The 18,212-nt window shown below is 41.0% G+C and overlaps 1 protein-coding gene and 1 long non-coding RNA gene across 2 annotated transcripts; one reads left to right on the top strand and one right to left on the bottom strand.

Annotated features, from left to right (window-relative positions):
- Positions 1-138: 138 nt before the first annotated feature.
- Positions 139-15,726, top strand: wdr43 (WD repeat domain 43). Its single transcript, XM_037125259.1, has 18 exons — positions 139-345; positions 1,214-1,348; positions 1,594-1,715; positions 5,087-5,207; positions 5,393-5,511; positions 5,625-5,727; positions 6,005-6,069; positions 6,522-6,681; positions 7,916-8,002; positions 8,647-8,772; positions 9,277-9,426; positions 9,697-9,783; positions 9,989-10,020; positions 10,184-10,247; positions 10,859-10,972; positions 12,081-12,150; positions 13,881-13,939; positions 14,589-15,726. The coding sequence occupies exons 1-18, from the start codon at positions 139-141 to the stop codon at positions 14,745-14,747; spliced, it is 1,980 nt and encodes a 659-aa protein (XP_036981154.1). The 3' UTR covers positions 14,748-15,726.
- LOC119034351 lies at positions 9,316-10,849 on the bottom strand. The gene is made up of 3 exons (XR_005079544.1): positions 10,758-10,849; positions 10,239-10,345; positions 9,316-9,451 (listed from the first exon to the last, which is right to left on the bottom strand). It is a non-coding gene; the product is annotated as an uncharacterized LOC119034351 (long non-coding RNA).
- Positions 15,727-18,212: the final 2,486 nt, after the last annotated feature.

The following is an 18,212-nucleotide window of genomic DNA, read 5'->3' as shown; positions in this document are numbered from 1 at the left end:
CAGCACGAATACAGACGCTTGTTGTCTGATAGCAGCCAATGGGAGGGCGGTGCGCCGGACTCGCCAGCGCGCATGCCCTCGCGGAGCCACACGTGGTTGGTGTAAACCACGCACGCAGACTCAAGCAGTGCTTCAGAAATGGCGGCCGGTGGTGGGAGTTCTTCGCTGCAGCTACCCTGCGTTTTTTCACCCAAATCACGACAGTACTTAGCATTGTGTGCCCAGGATGGCAGACTTCGCATTTGGAACACAGATAGTAAAACACTTCATCAAGAATATGTGCCTTCAGCCCATTTGAGTGCCACTTGTATCTGCATAACCTGGGGACCATGCCGGACAGTCAAGGTACGTGAGACTGATATGGAATTCCCTGCTGTTAGCTATATATGCTAGCGAGGCCTTAGCAAGCAGTTTGCGCTATTTTCTTACAGAAGTGGACAAGCTGAAACATGAGTAATGTAACAATTCACTAAGGAAATAGCTCTGAAGTCATGGAGCACTCGACTATGTGTTCACGGAAACGCTTTATTTGTGTCTGACGCAGAGTTGCTTAGCAGGCAACCGCGTTAGCCGTCAGCTAGCTTTCAACAGCTGCGCAGGACGCACATGTTAGTCCCACATGGTAGTCAAGAAAACATGTAACAATACCTAAATTCGGTGTTTCAGTATGAACTAATTTTAAGGAATGTTTATTGCAGCTACATTATTCCAACCAGTTATTTCTAATCATCGTTAGACCTTTAGTAGTGCGAATAAACTCGTTATTTAAGTTAGCACTAGCCCATCAGAGCTACAGCAGCGTGTGCCACCATGACACTTCTGGAAGAAGAGGTTCAAAAAGTTTTACATTTTGCTAACCGTTACACACAAGAGACGCTATTTAGTTTTTGACAACATGTAACCACTGAATCATATTTGCTTCTTGTCTTGTATTAAACGTGAATAGCGTTTCCCTGAAATTTAACAGTAGTGCTGTCCCATGCTTAATAGGTGTTTAAGCTAGCTAATTGTTAAAATATAAATTTAGAAGCAGTCAGAGGCATGTACCCTACTGAACTGTCACTGTTTGTGTAGAATGGCAATTACATTGAATTTATTTAACTGAGATTTTAATACAACTACACGTCCCGCCTCCTGATGTTCCAAGCATGCCTCCTACTAGTCATTTGTAATATTTGAAATAGGTTAACATTACAGATGCACACTGTTTCAGGAGGGGCCTCAGAGGAAGAAGAGAAAATCAGAAGCTGGGCAGGTGGAGGAGAAGGCAGACCTGCTGGCTATGGGCACAGCAGCGGGTACTGTCCTCATCTACAGTACAGCAAAGGGATCTCTGCACTGTACCCTGGTGAGTCTGAGGTTGAACACTCTTTAAACATCCTGACTTAAACAACATGTCCTACAGAGAAGATGTTTTATTTCATAGAAAGCCATACCTTGGCAAGTGAAAGTGTGGATAAGAATAGTATTGAAAAGAACACGTTTTTTTGTCAAAGTGAAACCTGTAAGCATTACTGTTGCATTGGTGTTTTACACCAATTCCAATTACAGGGTCATTTGTTTATCATTGCTGTCACTTTCTGTCTCTGCCAGGATGGAGGCCACAGTGGAGCAGTGAATTGTGTTCAGTGGCACCCTGAAGACAGTATTTTGTACAGCGGGTCAGATGATACAAACATTGTAGAGTGGGACTTGCAGACAGGCAAGACACGAAGGTCAGTAAATAGTTTGTTAGTTGAGAAACTGTATGTATTGAAAAATAAATCTGAGAAAGAATGTAGTAGCATCTCTTGATTTGGAATGAGAAACATGTATCCTAGGAGTTTTCTGTTAGACATATAATTGGCATCTTGAGAAATACCACAGTAAGTAAGAGCAGCAGGAGTTGGATAAAGTGTAAAAGCTGTGATATTTTAACTTTTATCAGCAACATAATCTCCCCTCTGTTGGTCTTTTAAAACTACATAAACACACATTATGATCATGGTGGTAGTGTCTTTTCAATCAGAAATTATATCAGACAAGCACTGACACAGGCTTTGTAAGAGATGGCACCTTAGTTTCATTTAGGCGATTATTAGAGCTGGGCAGATGAAGCTTTATGAAGCTTTGGGGCTTTCTTTCTATTGATGCCAAGAAAGATCCTAAGATTGGATGCTTATGTGAGGTAAAAGTACAATAACCCTGTGTGTTATTAAATCTTTAATACCTTTTGTTCTGAAGTGCTGCAACAAATGTAGATGTTTTTTGTGCATGGTTCATAAAGCCTTGATGAAGAATATGTTTGGCAGACAAGGAAATATTAATTTGTCTTTTATATGTAGTGATGACATTTGTTATAACACCATTGTTAATTTCTTTTTCAATGTAACGTTTCATTGACAGTGCTATTACCCTTTACCAGATAGAAATGGTCACATACTTTGTTTCTTGTGTGAATCACAGTTTATCAGTTATAACATTTGTGAAGTGTTCATGCCTGTTTCAGTGCATTGTACAAGCCTCAGAGCTTCAGTATCATTGGCCCATCTCTAGCTGTTGTAGAATCACATAACATCAGGTTATTTGACTGACTAATTTGTAACAACTTTTCAAGCTTTTAAAACACTAACAACCTTTTTATTACAACATGCTCCTCGAAATAATGGCTACATAGCAGACATACAATGTGAATCATTTAAGTCTCTTGATGAATTAAATCAGATCAGTACCTGTGCATCTCCTTATCCATGTTATTAGATGACTGTGTTAACATTCTGCTCAGTCAGTATATGTCTGGCCCCTGTTACTCAACTCGTTTTAATGTGCAAGTGCAGTAACTTCTCACATTTAAGGCCGACTCGCCTAACTTTGTGCAAGGTTGGGCTCCCCCTTTGTCATTCACTGGGGGAAACACTGAACCTCTCCACTAGTTGCAGATATGTGATCTGGAGATGTTATGAACGAAATGTTAACAGGATTTTGGAGGCCTGTTGATTCCAAACACAGTAGCCCTTTTTAGATAGAACAGGCAGCACATTTGCTCCAAGGAGAGGGTGGCATTTTGCTGCCCTATCCTCCTAAAACGGAGGTGTGATATTCCTCCTTTTCCAAATGCCGCCCCTTGGCCACCACTGGGGTAGGTGTAGACATGTGACGTAAGGCACGAAGTTGGGCTGTGAACAGTGACAACGATTTTGTCTGCAAAATAAGAGCTTTACATCGCACCCCATTGCAGTTTAGAACTGAGTTCTTAGCAGAGGGCTTTTAATTTGAAAGTTTGTAGCTTGCTGCTACAACAACAAGCGGGAAAAACAAACAAACAGCTGCAGAAACTGAGGAAACCCTAACATCTCTTGGATCTCAGCAGCTGTCCAGTTGCTCAAATGAATTTCTGCAGATGAAGTTATGAACTGACTGCTGTGATCAGCTGTTTCCTGGTTTTAAAACTCTCCGACTGTGGGTTGCACAACAGTGCGCGTCATCGACACCTTGGATTTAGATAGTAATGGAGGTGGCGATAAGTGGACCCTCTGAGGCGGCAAATTGGCAGACCAAAACAGACCTCTGATTTACCGACCTCTGTCTATATCCGCGGACCTATCCACAAAAAGGATGGCTAAATTGGCGGCTTGCTGCCCTGTATAAAAACAGCTAGTGTTTCACACAGATTCAGACTTGGATTGTGGCAGTGGCTGTCCAGCTGGGGTCCCATAGAGCATGCGCACTCAAGACCTCCGCCAACAGAGTCGGCTAACTTACGGTTTAGCGCTGTGCTATCTTGAATGAAAATAAAATCATTTAATCGGTGACTCTTCCTTGTATTGGACCAAATTGCTCAAGTTTCGACAGTAAAACAAGTAATATCACGACAGTTTTGAGGCTTTTATTACCGTTTTACAGATGTGTCTCTCTCAATATTAGCTTTTGGGAAAAAGTCCCCAGCACATCACATGTCGATGTTTTTATTATATGGCTTGGCCACGACAAAAACTGGCTTCAAAGCATTGGCGCTCTTTGTGGAGGCTCGATCTCGACAATGAGACAGCGGTTGTCTTTGGAGAGGAAGTTGGACAATTTTATTGTCTCAGCTTCTTATCACATAGAAAAATAGGTTGAAAGGGCAGAATGTGGATGCAGCCTAAGTAACGAGCTCTCCCACCTGCATTAGGACCTGACACTTTACTCACAAGCACTGAAATACACTTACAAGCCTTATCGTTGATGGCTCTACCATCATGCATTTAGTATCACTGTATTTCATCATAAACACCCTTTCCCCCGGTGGCTGATTTAGTAGCTGCACCGTCATGAACAGTAATATCCCCATGAATCCTCACTTGATGCTTACTAAAGACCATCTGTGGTTCAACAAATGGTTTAGAGACCCCTAAACATGTTTTGTGCTTTTCCTACTGCTATTAGGAGGAGTGCAGTTGTACATAATGTGTGCATCTGAATGTTCCTGTAAAGTTTCAGGCTCTCTACTTAATTGTGAAAAAGGAAAATACTTGAGCTGCCACGTGAAGTTGATGATTTGAGTCAAGAGCCCTAGTTGATATGCATCGTCTTTTTTTTTCTGTAGGAGCAACAGCATGGCAGGCTGTAAACTTTATAGTCTTAAAGTGACACAGAACTATTAGTAAGCAGATTATGGTGTAAGAAAAAGAGGGTGCCATGACGCCATTGTGTCGGCTGCTGCAGCGCTCTATTCTCCTGGTGAAGTTGGCTAAACTAACTTTGAACCAGATTTTGGTAGAACCCCCTCTGCAGGAAATATCATGCATGGGGTGCTAGAGTTTTATAACTGAAGTATGAGCAGGATGCACCATTTTACTTGTGTGTGTGGATATCTGATGTTTTCACATTATACATAGGGAAGAAAGACATTAATACGCGAGTCTTGCTAATCGGGCAACAAATTCTGGTCTGGTCTAAAAGAAATTCTGTGGTAGAAAACATTACAGATGAAGTTGGATCAGATATTAAAGAACAAATACAGTGCCATGGAATATTGTTAACAAGAGAGTAAATATAATCCCATAAAATGTACTTTAAAACTTATTTCACGGGCACAGTTTATCATTGGCTTTCTTGTTTTCCACAGTAAGTGGAAGGCGGACCGTGCAGCAGTGACCAGTCTGGCTGTGAGTCCTGATGGCAAACTGCTGCTTTCAGCTGGTCAGGTAATCAAGATGTGGGACTTGGACACCAAGGAGGTTTACAGGGTGAGTGTCTTTTGTTTAATTAGCTGATTGATATCTATGTTCATTGTTTTATATGAATTATGAAAATGTTGATTCTAAGTTGGGTTGAAGAGAAACAATGAGTTTAAGAAAGCAGTCAAACATGGGCCTGACACCCCATACAGAAGTCTCAACCACCGTGCTCTTTGGTATTTTTCTCCATGCAGAAGTTCACAGGCCACTCCACGGCTGTGACGACCCTGTGCTTTGCCACCACGAGACCTCCTGACAGCAATGGTCTCTATTTCCTGTCTGGTGCTGCACATGATCGGCTACTCAGTGTTTGGTGAGTGTTTGGTGCTTAGTGATGCTCTGTTGTAAACACTTCATTTAAATTTCCTGCTGTAGACCGGCTTTGGTAGTCATGCTTGCTTGCTTATTTATGATGACTGATTGCAGGCAAGTACGAGAGGATGGAAAGGACAAGAATTCAGTGGTGTCCTTCACACTGACGGACGAGCCACAACACATCGACCTTGTCACATCGAACAGCAAGGAAGAGGTCAGTGGAGAAACATCTTGTATACACTCAGTGCTGTAATAATGCATTGTTTTGTACTGAACTGTTAGATTTGCTCTGTAAATCAAACATCCACAGTTAAGTAATTGCATGTAAAATTCTGGTTAACAAATGCAATGCTGACCTTGTATAGAAGCATGCCTTTAGCCAAGCAATAATGTTCCTCCATGTGGTGTAATTATGTTGCTCTGAAAAAAAAAATCCTGTTTACATCACATATTTACGATGTACAAATGTTTGTGTGTGATGTTTTACACAGGCGCTGAGGATGGCAGTAGTGTGTAAGGATGGGCAGTTGCATCTCTTTGAGCACTTTTTAAATGGGTAAGACCTTAAAAACACTCCATACTGTATTAAACAACGTAAGACAGGAAAAGCAAATCTTTCTTCTTGTTTAAGAGGCAGTTTGTAATCCACTCTTGTTTTGATTTGTTCTGAATATGTCCATACTTAAAACCAAAGATTTGATTCAAATATCACATCTAGCAGCATCACAATTGAAATTCTGGAGTTGCTCTTCTGTGACAGCTTAATCCTGAATTGCAAACAGGTGGATGTTATGATACACAGGACCTCTGTGGAGGCTGAAAGTGCTGTTCTTAATTTTTCATTCGGTGTAGCGCCCCCGATGGGCGTTGATTAACAATTGCACTGCTTCTCCCTCTGAAGTGTGTCGTGTGGCATCCTATTGTTGGATAATAAATCTCATCTTATACATTTTCTTCAGTGTTGCATACTTGTATGCTTGTGGCCTATCTAAACATCTGTCCCTACAGGCCCTGTAAGAAGCCCATGTCACCCTCATGTACGGTGCAGATGTCTGACACAAAGGACTCTCCAGTCCCCATCCCACTGCTGGCTGCTGGCCTCGGAGCGGATACACGGAGCATATTGCTGGCCTATGGCAACCACCTACAGCCTGTCATGGAGAAAGTGGTGAGTACACAAAAGGATGCATAAATGCACAGTCTCTCTCTACTAGGGTTAGACCATCATATAGATTTATATGAGCAGTCATATTTTGACCAGTTGATATAATGTACTGTCTCCTCCACATTTAGAGCACATTTTTCTGGTGTGTGTGAAAAAGAGTAGAAAAAAGATTGGACATAAAAATTGTTAAACATTACCCAAAAATATCTGTAAACTGAATGTGTAATGTAACTCACTGGTAGTCCATATGTTGGATATATAGGACCTGTTTTTGAACAAAACTATTGTATTTAGAACAAAATGGAGCTTTATTTGAAATCAAGCAAGATTCACAGAGACATAGTGTCCAACCGATAATGAAAGCCGATATTACAGGGGGTGCAATCACCGACAGCCGATATGCGAACGATATAGTGAGTTTTTGAGCTGAAATGAAAACAAGGCTTGGATTGTGCATAGATTTTGCACCGATATGATTATGCAATAGTACAGTGACAGTAGTACAGATTTCTTAAACCAATGTCTTTATTCTGTTAACATTTAACAAACTTTTTTTTAAATGACATTTAACATTTGAACTTGTTCCGTCAAGCTGAGAAAAAGTGCAGATTGGCATACAATCAAAAATAAAATTAATAATGTAGCAGAACTTTCAATAAATAAATAAAAATCAATAAACAAATCCAGATAAACAACCTGCTGTCAGCCAGTGTCTGAGGGACTTCACTGAAATGTGAGCCGAGCCAAAGTCTCTGGCTGAGCTCAGCGCACCCTACTGGACAAAATAAATCAGTACACCACCAGTGCTTTTGTCATTGTCACACTTTTGACACAACATTTCACCGACACGATAGAACCCCCGGTAGAAATTGGGCCGTTCTATCGGGCCCGATATATCGGTGGCCAATAATTGGTCGGTCACTACAGACATATTGATGTCTATGATTGACAACTGGGTGCACAGTTACTTAATGAGTCACGAGGGAAATGGTGATACTAAATGTGTGACAGCTTCCTTTATGATATATTCAGTTTTATGTTGACTATGTTCAGGTTTTGGTGAAAATAAAATGCATCCCTAATTCTTCAGTAGTGAATTTTTAAAATTGAAGATGGACACCATCCATCGTTAGTAGTTTCAGATAAATAATGTTTGCATTACTAGTCTTAAAAGCCTGTGGTGGTCAAACTTTTCTTTCTTTTCCCTCCCTGCCCTGCTCCTTCCTCCCATTTACAGGAGATCAACACATCAGAGAGACACATCTGTTTGACCCGGGATGTTCAGACCAGCTTATCCCTTTCAATTGAAACCGCAGTTTCTAAGGTATCAGTTATTACTTTTTTTTTTTTAAATATGATTCAGTTTAGATAGGTGTATTCTGCATGCTTGCATGTTCTCTGGACCTTGTATGGTCTTATTTTCAAATCCATGCACACTGTAGGTAACCTTTAAGGCCCCTACACACTGCCCAGACGTCCAACTGCCTTATCCAACCACCCTCGGACCACTCTGTTGCCTTTTGTCTGACCCGTTCGGCAAAAAAATTGCATTGAACACACCGCTATGACGTGGTGCCAGCTCCACAGTAGCGTGTACGTTCTGCGCTTGTGCAAGATGCAATAAGCGGATGGCTCTAGTGTTAAAGACGCTGGACGAGGGGTTTATGCATGCAACTGTCTTTACTATACACACACACCACGCTGATTTGCTAGCACACCGCCAATCAGAGAATCCAATGGCTCAGACATCTGACAACAAACCTCCTCAGACTTCGCATGCTGATTTGGAGCAGACGGCATCCGAGCGGCTCCAAAAGCTTCCAACACAGCTGAACACACCGAACATATTTGTTCCCGCCCTCGTCCAAGTCTCTCCAAACGCTTCAGACATGCAGTGGTTGGGCCGGTGTGTTCCTGCCTATAGATGTGACTAAGGATGAAAACATGATTTTTAATTTCCTGTTCCAGGTGAAAACTCCCATTGTGAACACCAATAGCAAAGTGTTGGTCCCAGGCCTTCCTGGTCATCAGGCCCCAGTCAAGGGGACGGCACAGGGATTAGAGAAGAGGAAAAAAGATGCAGACACCAAAGAGGTGGGTACTGTGTTGATGAAGATAAACAAAACAGTGGCTCACCGCTTCTTTTTGTTGTCTGGCGACTTGTTGGTGCAGACTCTTAACGTTTTCATGATAACCAAAATGTTGGCACCAAGTGTTGGTACAGGTATGAGTCACATATCACTAATGAACATCGAGTAGATAATCCTTCTCAGATGTGATAATAGGGACACAGATTTAGATGTAAGAGCATTTTGATTTCATCAATTCACTCTTTATTTTGGACACATCTTCATTAATGTACTTCACTTGTACTTTACATTACACATTCAGTTTACTGTAGTGAAGAACTTTGAAGTCAATTCTACTGATATGTTCACATAATATGTTAAAAGTGATGTTATGTTTCCATTTGGCTTTTTGTACCCCCAGACTTATTGTATGTGATGAGGTGATAAAACTGTACATTGGATAGATATAAAGTGTGTGAGCAGATATCAGCTGATTCCTGTCCACCTAAAATCCCTCTGTTTCCTGTAGATGTCGATAGCAGAGCGAATAGGTGAAATCGATCTGTCTTCAGTTTCCAAGGGGAGGGGAGCTCCTAAAGGGACGGTGTCTTTACAGACGGACAATTTTGCAGTGCTGCTGGTACAGGGCCTGGAGAGCAGCGATGCCAACATCCTAAATGTAAGTTTTCATCTCAGTGTGGGCTCTGAAATGAAACATTCAGTTTAGCAAGATCAAAAACCGAAGTGATTTGTTTTTGCAAAGATTGTGCTTTATCCATTTAAAAGGTGTAAAATGCAAATGTACTATCAGCAAGAACTGAAATTTCAATTCAACCCCAGAACATTTTTTTTAAACCACGTCTGAAAGTCTTATTAAGCTCACCTAGGTGTCATCATGACCCTCTATCTAAAATTGTCAAAATTGTTGTTTTCTTTGTCCCTCCAACAGAAAGTTTTTCAGACTCGCAAAGAGATGGTGATAAAGAAGACAGTGGCTCGGTTACCCCTACCTGCCGTTTTACCTTTGGTAGAAGAGGTGAGCGCCAGTTTTCCATGATATGATATTCATGATGATGAATATCTCAAGATGTGTTTTTTTTTTTTCTTTGTTTGTTTTTTATGAATTTTTTAAAAAAAAGCCCAGATCTTCTGTCACACTCAGGATTTCGAAGTGACGTTGGGGTAAGTGTTCAATGATTTACTTCAGGTTTAAACCTGTCTTTTTATCTCTTTTTCTGTAGATCACAAAGAGACTTCAAGGGCACCCTTTTACGTAAGTTGAGGCTTGGCAGAACAACTCTGAGTATTTGCTTATGTATGTAGATATTACATTAGTTACAAAGACTTATGTCAGACCTGCTGATTTTCAATTGTAGAATTGATTTTTACAATCAGGCACCCTATTCACAGCATATACATTTGTTCCTTTCACACAGGGCTGTTTTAATGGTGCGGTGGCTCAAGGCTGTTCTTATGCATCACACATCATACCTGGCATCGGTGAGTCCACTTTCCACTTGGATCACACTCTGTCTCGACTGCTGATATAAGGCCCTCAGACTCCAGTTTGTTGATGCTTGCTTGATGTCCTGAAATGACTTCCACACAGATGTGCTCTTTAGGCTCTCAACAGTCAATACAGACCATGTATGCTTCCTTTGAGCAGCGAAAGCATATAAACATCCAGCAGCCTTTTGTGAATATCGCTTCCCTTTGTTGACATTCATATTTAATTGCAGTCATTAGCTCCACCACACCACAAACATTATGTGATTGACTATTATGAAGACAAAACTATCATATCTAGTAGCTTATTGTCCATTAATTTATTGTTTTTTGGGCACCCTGTGACCTTAACCAGTGCCCCGTCAGCAAGCCAACATTTTGACATTTTTCAAACCTGTAAGGCTATACAGACCATTTATTCTTAACAAGAGATAAACTTAACCTGGGACATTGTGTAGATAAATATGGAGTTTGGTCGGCCTATTTAGCTGACCTAAGGTGTACCTTAGCAAAGTTTCATCTCATCTTAAAGTGTTGACTTGTTTGGGTGTTTTGTGCTGCTGAAATGTTTTTACCCTCGGCTGATCTATCTGTGTACCCAACAGCTGCCAGACCTTGTTACCCAGCTGGGAGTGCTTTATCACATGATTGAGAGCAGAGTGAAGATGTTCCACAAGCTAACAAAGCTGCATGGGAAACTGTATCTCCTAATGACGCAGGTAGGTGTCCTCTTGTATAGAAATAATCACGCTGCCTTTGTTTTTAAGCGTTTTTAAATGAGACTCTGATGTAATAGGTAGGTGGAAGGGATTCTTGTATCCCCTGCCTGATGATGTTGTGGTGCCAAGCCAAACATTCGCCAAGTAAATGTCCCTCAGCTCTCTGTTTGGAACCTGACTATGGAAGAGTGAGGGGAATTGGTGTCAGATATTTGCCAGATGGTGATGAAGGTTAATGCTTTTCCCTTGTATGATGATGTTTACTATACACTGAGCCATCAAGTATAGAACTACTCACTACAATGCACTGCCTTGGCAGTCTTTCACCTTGTTCAGTTTAAACCTTCAGTTTAGACCTGTGCTTTCCACATCAGCCCTCAGCTACACCTTTCCAGCAAGAACAATAATGTTCCAAAATGTTGATACTTCACAACTTTTTTTCATATACACACTGACAAGGTGAACAGTGATATCTTCTATAAAAGGTCTAGCGATGTCTCCAAAATCAGCATCCTAGACATGCGTCAAGTTCAGATTGCCTGTGTGATTTAACATCGAGACAATGATTTCAGAAACAGATGGATATGGTCCCAGTGCAATTTCAGAATCATCAACCTGCTATATAAAACCACAGCCTGGGTATGATGCATTATCTTGACAATTTCTATCTATTTGCACAAATGAAGTCACTGTTGGTGGCGTCCCTGGCCACGGATGTGATTTCACAGGATCTGTATTTATACTTCTTTCACAAAGAATGCACATCAAGGTCTTAGCTCCACCTCTGCTTTTACAGACCTAATCCTGTTAAGTGGTCATGAAAATGTCCAGGCCGTAATTGGATCTGGTGTGTGATGACATGACTGGGTAGACCCTGTGGGCCCTGAGGGCTGGGCTGATAAACATGTTAGCAAGCATTTAAATAGCACAACAACATTTGATGACTCTTGTGTGAGTTTTTTTAAATCGTGTGTTTTTTGTTCAACAAATCATGACACTGTTTGCATTGTTTTTATGTGAAGATGCATTTAATTGACAAGTGACTGAAAAGGATAGTTTCTGAGCGAATCTTCCACTGGATCTGACACATCTTTCCTTATTCCACTAGGTGGCGACAAGTGACAGCAGCAACACAGTTACAGATGTTGACCATACAGCCAAGCTGGTGTATGAGGAGGGTAAGTGTTCCATTTGTAGTTTCTTTGTTCATGTTCAGTCTTACTAATCTTGCATTTCCCAGCTGTCCTTGTTGGAGGCTCTGCAATTTCTTTGGTCCCTTAAATGTCATGTTAAGAATCTCAGTCAGTCTGAGTCCCAGTGAGTGAGTCTGATGAGCAGTGAGTAGCAGCTGACAGACATTTTATTTCTGTCTCTGCTTCATCAGTTTTATATTTTGGATGAATGATTGACTGGAGTGAATCCTTATGCCTGCTGCAGTGCAACAGGTCACTGTGGTCAGGCAGCGATCTTGACACTATTGTTTTGACTGGCATTCATAATCTTGTCAGTTCACCTTAAGTCATTCAGGACTGCTCTCAAAGACTGCACTGAATCAGTTAAGATTTATGAAGGCTGTGTTGCCCATCATGCAGCCACTCTTGGTGATGCACAGCACGCAAACATGACTCCTGTTGCCTGGCAACCTGACCGGCAGCGTTCAGATCCTCCCTTTTGAGCAGAACAACAAGGCCCCGCTCTGTTCACTCTCATTTCTCATTACCGTACTGTATAAAACGCTTTATTGAACCACATAGAAAATTGGCTTTCAGGAAATAATTAAGCTGCGCTTTGAGGTCCTCTACCCGTCAGTGGTCCAGGATGTGAAGGTTCATTCTGAAAAAGCTAATGAACAGGAGGCTGTTACAGTCAGGGTGGATGCTGCTGTACACTTATTATGGGACCAACATGGGAACCTGACGGGAAGTTTCAGAGTTATCAATCTAGTAAAACAGTAAAGCCAAGTTGTGTGAGCAGCATGCACAGCATCACTGAGTGTGGTTAATTGATCGGTCACTTGTGAATGATTGTTGTGATCTTTGATTGCTGTGGTTGTTGCCTGTGTGGCCATTCATTGTACATTAATTAATCACTATGAATCATGAGCTGGTATTAGTATAATTAGAAGAGCTGCAGATAGGTCTGTAAAAATACAGGATTATGTTTAGGTGTATATACTGTAAATGTGATGCAGACAATAGGGCTGCCAGCTAGGAAACTGTTCCTGTTATGATGATCTATAAAATAAGCAACACGATTAAGCAATTTTTCTCATTGAAGTGCTGGTTGCATGTTACAATAATGGTAACAGTCCCTCAGATTGACCCATTCCATTGTTTACTCTGTCCAGTGAATACATCTATCATTTGTCAAATAGGTTTTTAATGTCAGTTGGCCTGCATCAAAACTGTAACCATTGTCCACACTGCGTAAGCTGTTGGGTTTGCCAGAGCATAACATCATGCTCATAGTCCACAGTGATATTCTCACTCTTTTCTGTACAACATCGGCCTCATTTTTCTGTTCAACATCATACAAGTGTATTAAGTTATGATATACAATACAATATTCAGTGATATCTGAGGTCTGCCGGTGAGTGTTTGCAGCAGATGGTGCCTGGTTGACCTGATGGGGCAGATAGCCTCAGCAAATCATATTGACATCCCTCCCTCCTCCACACAGTTGGTATTGTTGTCATAACCAAATGGCCCCGCCATGGTATTGAAATGCAAATATGCGCCGCCTCTTGCATGAAATGTATAAACAAGTGAAAGCATGAGGGGCTTTGTCCTTTCTTTTTTCCCCTCACTTGTTTCTCATGAGGGAGGGCTTGTGCAACCACTGATGTAATGGAAACAGTTTTGCAGCATCAGCTGATGGATTTTGTTTTCCTTTTGTGTGCCCTTTACAGAATCATCTGATGAAGATGAGGCCTCTGGTGATGAAGGTCTTCCGGATCATGACTCTGATGTAAGTTGCCAGACTGAGCGTGCACTTTTATGATCTAAATAAGAGCTGACGCAATACTGCAACAGATGAGAGTCCTGGCTAACAAGTGACGTTTGCCCTGTAAACTGGTGCATGTCCACAAACGACTGTCCAGTTTTTATGTAGAGCACCAAGATGGATGTTGGGGATGACTGAGTCCACAGTTGTCCGAATTTGTATTTACATCTGTTCAACCAATCATATTGTCTTGATCTGTACTCAGAACGTGCATGCTTCAACTGGAAGGGTGATGTCTGACCAAAAAATGGTGGGAATTAACTGAGGAATTAATTAATTCAAGCCAAAAACGGACATGGGCTGATCAGAAGTAACTCTTTTTCAAAATTTTTCAAAAACTATTAACTGAACTGCCTCAGAACTGAGCTGAACTTAAGATCAATGTGGTTAGATCACAGGAGTAAGAACAATTTACAGAGCAAGGGTTTTTTTTTTTATGGACATGAATGAATAAACTTCAGTCAGCTACCCAGTGAGAATTCTTCCAGAGGGATATTGGGATATTGACACATTTTACTTGGTGTTTTTACTCTTAAAAAATACATTATCTGTACACGATACTTGTTTTCAGCAAAATACTTGCCCAACTCTAAAGTTTATTTTTGTTCCTCAGAATTGGGAGGAAGAGGAGGAGGAGGCGGCGATGGAGGAGAAAATGGAAGAAGACAAGGAGGAACATGCAGACGAGGAAGAGGATCCAGGCAACAGAACAGATTCCAAAGCTAATGGAGAGGAAGACATGGAGCACGGAGACGAGAGCGAAGAGGAATGAGGAAACTCGCCAGTCATACATTAAATGGACCTGAAAGAGTTATATATATAAACTTTCATTTTATTTTTCATGCTTTTGATTTTATTATCAGAACAAAGTTTGGTTTTACAAAATCAAGGGACACATGTTGTAACGCAGGCAGCTCAGCCCTGTGCCTCGCCACAACACAGTTCAGATGCAAGAATGGTGATGCCATTCTGTCTTTGTGCCCCTGTCTGAGGAACAGATGCAGAAACATTTTGCAGAGAAAGTCAAAACATTCTGTAGAATAAAATTGATGCAAGTTCTCCTTTCTGCTGTGATTTCAGTCTACATCCCAGCCTCGCAGCCTGATGAGTTTGCATTTAAATGACTGAAAAGTTAATATGATGCCGTTCCAGTTTGCCTACAGTGCAGTCTGCATTCCAAATTTTATGTCATTATGAAATAAATAGTAATAGAGTATATTGTATGACCAGGTTAACAGTTGATGAGATGGCGCTCTGTGAATGGTTATGCTAACTTAACTCTGTAGGCCCCCTGGAACAAGCCTTGTTCAGTGAAGCCCTCGGATTCAAACTCAATGCAGGTGCAGAGTTGGGATGCAGCCTCCACCTCTGCAGTTTGTTGTACAGAATACTGCCTGATCCAGAGGTGGGCTTGCCAGGCAAGACCATACATCATGTCCCCACACGATGTAAATCTGTATGTACAGTCAAGTGTTTGTATGAGCTCCTCCTCTGCAGCTTTCCCCAGAAATCCTTGGGATTAAATGAACTCCTGTAAAGTCTTCTGAATGTGTTTTTTATTTTTATTTTTTATTGATTCCACATTTGTTGCAGCCCTCTTGTTTTAACTAGATTTTTTTTTTCTTCCTTTTGTGTGTTTAGTTTCTGGACATGCCCTGATGTCCACTGCCTTTAACCCATAGTCACAGCGGCGACGGAGAAAAAGAAAATGTGAACTTGGCTTGAATAGGTGAATAAATGGGTTTTCAAAATGGTTCACTGTGTCTGGTAGGGTGGGGGGACACACAGGAAGCAGCTTTGTAATTTGCCAAATTAAGGCACAGCAATACCAAAAGTGAAATTGAATTCCTGTACATAGTGTACACAGGAAGTTAATGAGTGGGTGGTATGGGCAAAAATCTCTAGTAATGTTTATGCATTACATATTGTGGTGGTAATATGATGTAAATACAGTACATTTTCTAAAAATCATTTGAGAAACTTGCGGGAAAGTTACCAGAGAAGAGTCCAGTAAATCGAATACATGACAGGTACTGAATTAAATTGATGTAAAAATCATAAAACCCAATATTGCCATAATGCAGTTTTGCTTGTTGATTTGTTACACCTCACGCAATGATGTAATATCATCAGATTTATTATAGTACAAATGGTATGGCAGATGCTTTAGGCATAATTTGTGTGCATACTGGATCCCAAAAGATTGAAAATTCAACAGGGTGAAACTGGTTTCCTCTGAGTTGTAATTTTTCAGCTCCAAACCTTATTTTCTATTGTGAAACCTAAAAATATTGTTTGAAAGCAATTTAACACTGACATAAACATGACAAGCTGTTGGGGCCCCACGTAGGAAGGCAATTTTTTGCCCTAAGCTTGTCGTAGGTGGGCTTTGTTGCGCATTGATTGTTCCATGCAGCCTTCAAAGTAACCATTAGTGTAGGCTTAATTAATAATTAATTTAGTTTTACTATTAACAGATAATGAAATCCTTTTTGAACTATTTGTTAAGGTATTGTTATTATGAAAAACAATAGTAAAGTATTTCCTTGTTTGTTAATAGTCAAATAGCTATTAAGTTTGTAATTGCAATAAATTCTGATTTTTATAGTGTGAACAAATCTGTCAAAGGTAAATAAAAGCCTATACGGTTCTGCATCACACTCTGTTGATATGTATTCTCTGAGCTCAAGTTGATATTGAGTAACTGAAAAAAGCAGCATGAGACAAGAGAGACTCATTGGTTCAAATATCCTCAGTAGAGCACAGCAGAGCCAGGAGTGTGGAGCGGAGCAGTGTTGTTAATGACTTTGCTGAGTGCTGGGCCCGTAGGTTGGATTTAGAATGGCTGACTAGCAGACTACTAGCCAACCATTATAAGTTAATCACTGACAGTTTTCAGTATGGAGTGGGACCCGGTATTTCAATCCGTAGCAATGTAAACCTTTCATTTGTTGCAAATTGTACACTACTGTGTCTGTGATAACGTTTGGCCACTGCCTGGTGAATGAGGGATTGTATTAAAGGTGCTATGTTACATTACATTTACATTTAGCAGACACTTTGTTAACCAAGCTAACTAGCTAATGGAAGCTACAGTTATCAGCAGTTACCCACCACCATTATTCTGGTGGTAGGCTGCCCCCTATTTGTTCTCAGTATGAATTCAACACCTTGCAATATGCAAATGATAAGGAGCAGTCAATCATTCTTACTCCCTGCTGGGAAAACCAGTATAAACCAGCATAGCTGGTGACCAGCAAGACCAGCATATGTTGTGTTTAGGTGCTGGTATGCTGGTCACTAGCATGGGATGCTGCAGCATGTGAGACCAAAGTGAGGCTGTGGCTGATTTCTCCTGTTTCTCAATTGTTTCTCCTGAGAAACAGGTGCAGAAAATCTCAACTTGGGCTCCCTGTGAGTTTCAAAGGAGATCTCATCAAGCTCTCACTGAAGTTTCAGAATGTCTCCCCAGTGCTGGAAAGGAGCGAGGTTTAAGCGGTAAAGTCTCAAGTCTCACCTATTGCTCCTAAGGAATTTTAGAAGAAAGAAATGAGAAATGTTTCAGACCAAAAAAGACTACAACGAGACTGAAATGAGAACTCTCATTGAGCTCCTTTACGGCTCCATAGCCATAAAGGAGCAAGCTTTGAGCAGTAAAATTTTCCCCTGGGACAAGCTTCAAACCTGCAAGATTTTGGGGTCATTTAAGGGCACCTGAAACAAACTGTAAATACTGCACTAAATACACAAAAATATAAAGCACCACTTTGTTTTTTGCTCCCATTTCTCTCACAAGTTGAAGTAAACAATGTGATGATGGTTTTCTTAATGCCTTTTTTTTCTATTCTTACCGTCATGCTGTCAGCCACCTTTTGTGTTGATTTCTTAATGCAGGCTGGCCAGATCTATTTCAGATGCTTAATAGTTTGAGTAATCAGGCTGCAGTGGCTTGAGCAGACTGCTATCTTAGCGATGATGAGCTGCGGCTGCTGTCCATGGTGCTAATCAAAGGCCGGTCTGCGGGATGTAAAGTGCATGCTGAGCCTCTCCAACGGTCTGGAGCTGTTTTGTGTGTGTGTGTGCACGGTAAGTTTGCAGTGGTTCTAGAATCAACCCTAAAGAACTATGCTGTCGCAAAGCCTTTTAATTATTGCGTGGATAGCTCAATATTTCCCAGTAGCACACCAAACAGGATCCAGATAATAGTTCACAGGAGACATTTCAACACAGCGTGTGT

The sequence above is a fragment of the Acanthopagrus latus genome, chromosome 16 (genome assembly GCF_904848185.1).
Source record: "Acanthopagrus latus isolate v.2019 chromosome 16, fAcaLat1.1, whole genome shotgun sequence".
NCBI classification, from domain to species: domain Eukaryota; kingdom Metazoa; phylum Chordata; class Actinopteri; order Spariformes; family Sparidae; genus Acanthopagrus; species Acanthopagrus latus.
This window is presented reverse-complemented; position numbering and strand designations above follow the sequence as displayed.

Coding starts and splice junctions, on each gene's coding strand:
- wdr43 (XM_037125259.1), top strand. CDS start 139: ATGGCGGCCGGTGGTGGGAGTTCTTCGCTGCAGCTACCCTGCGTTTTT. Junction 1,349..1,593: donor GATCTCTGCACTGTACCCTG/GTGAGTCTGAGG, acceptor TGTCTCTGCCAG/GATGGAGGCCACAGTGGAGC. Junction 6,682..7,915: donor AGCCTGTCATGGAGAAAGTG/GTGAGTACACAA, acceptor TCCCATTTACAG/GAGATCAACACATCAGAGAG.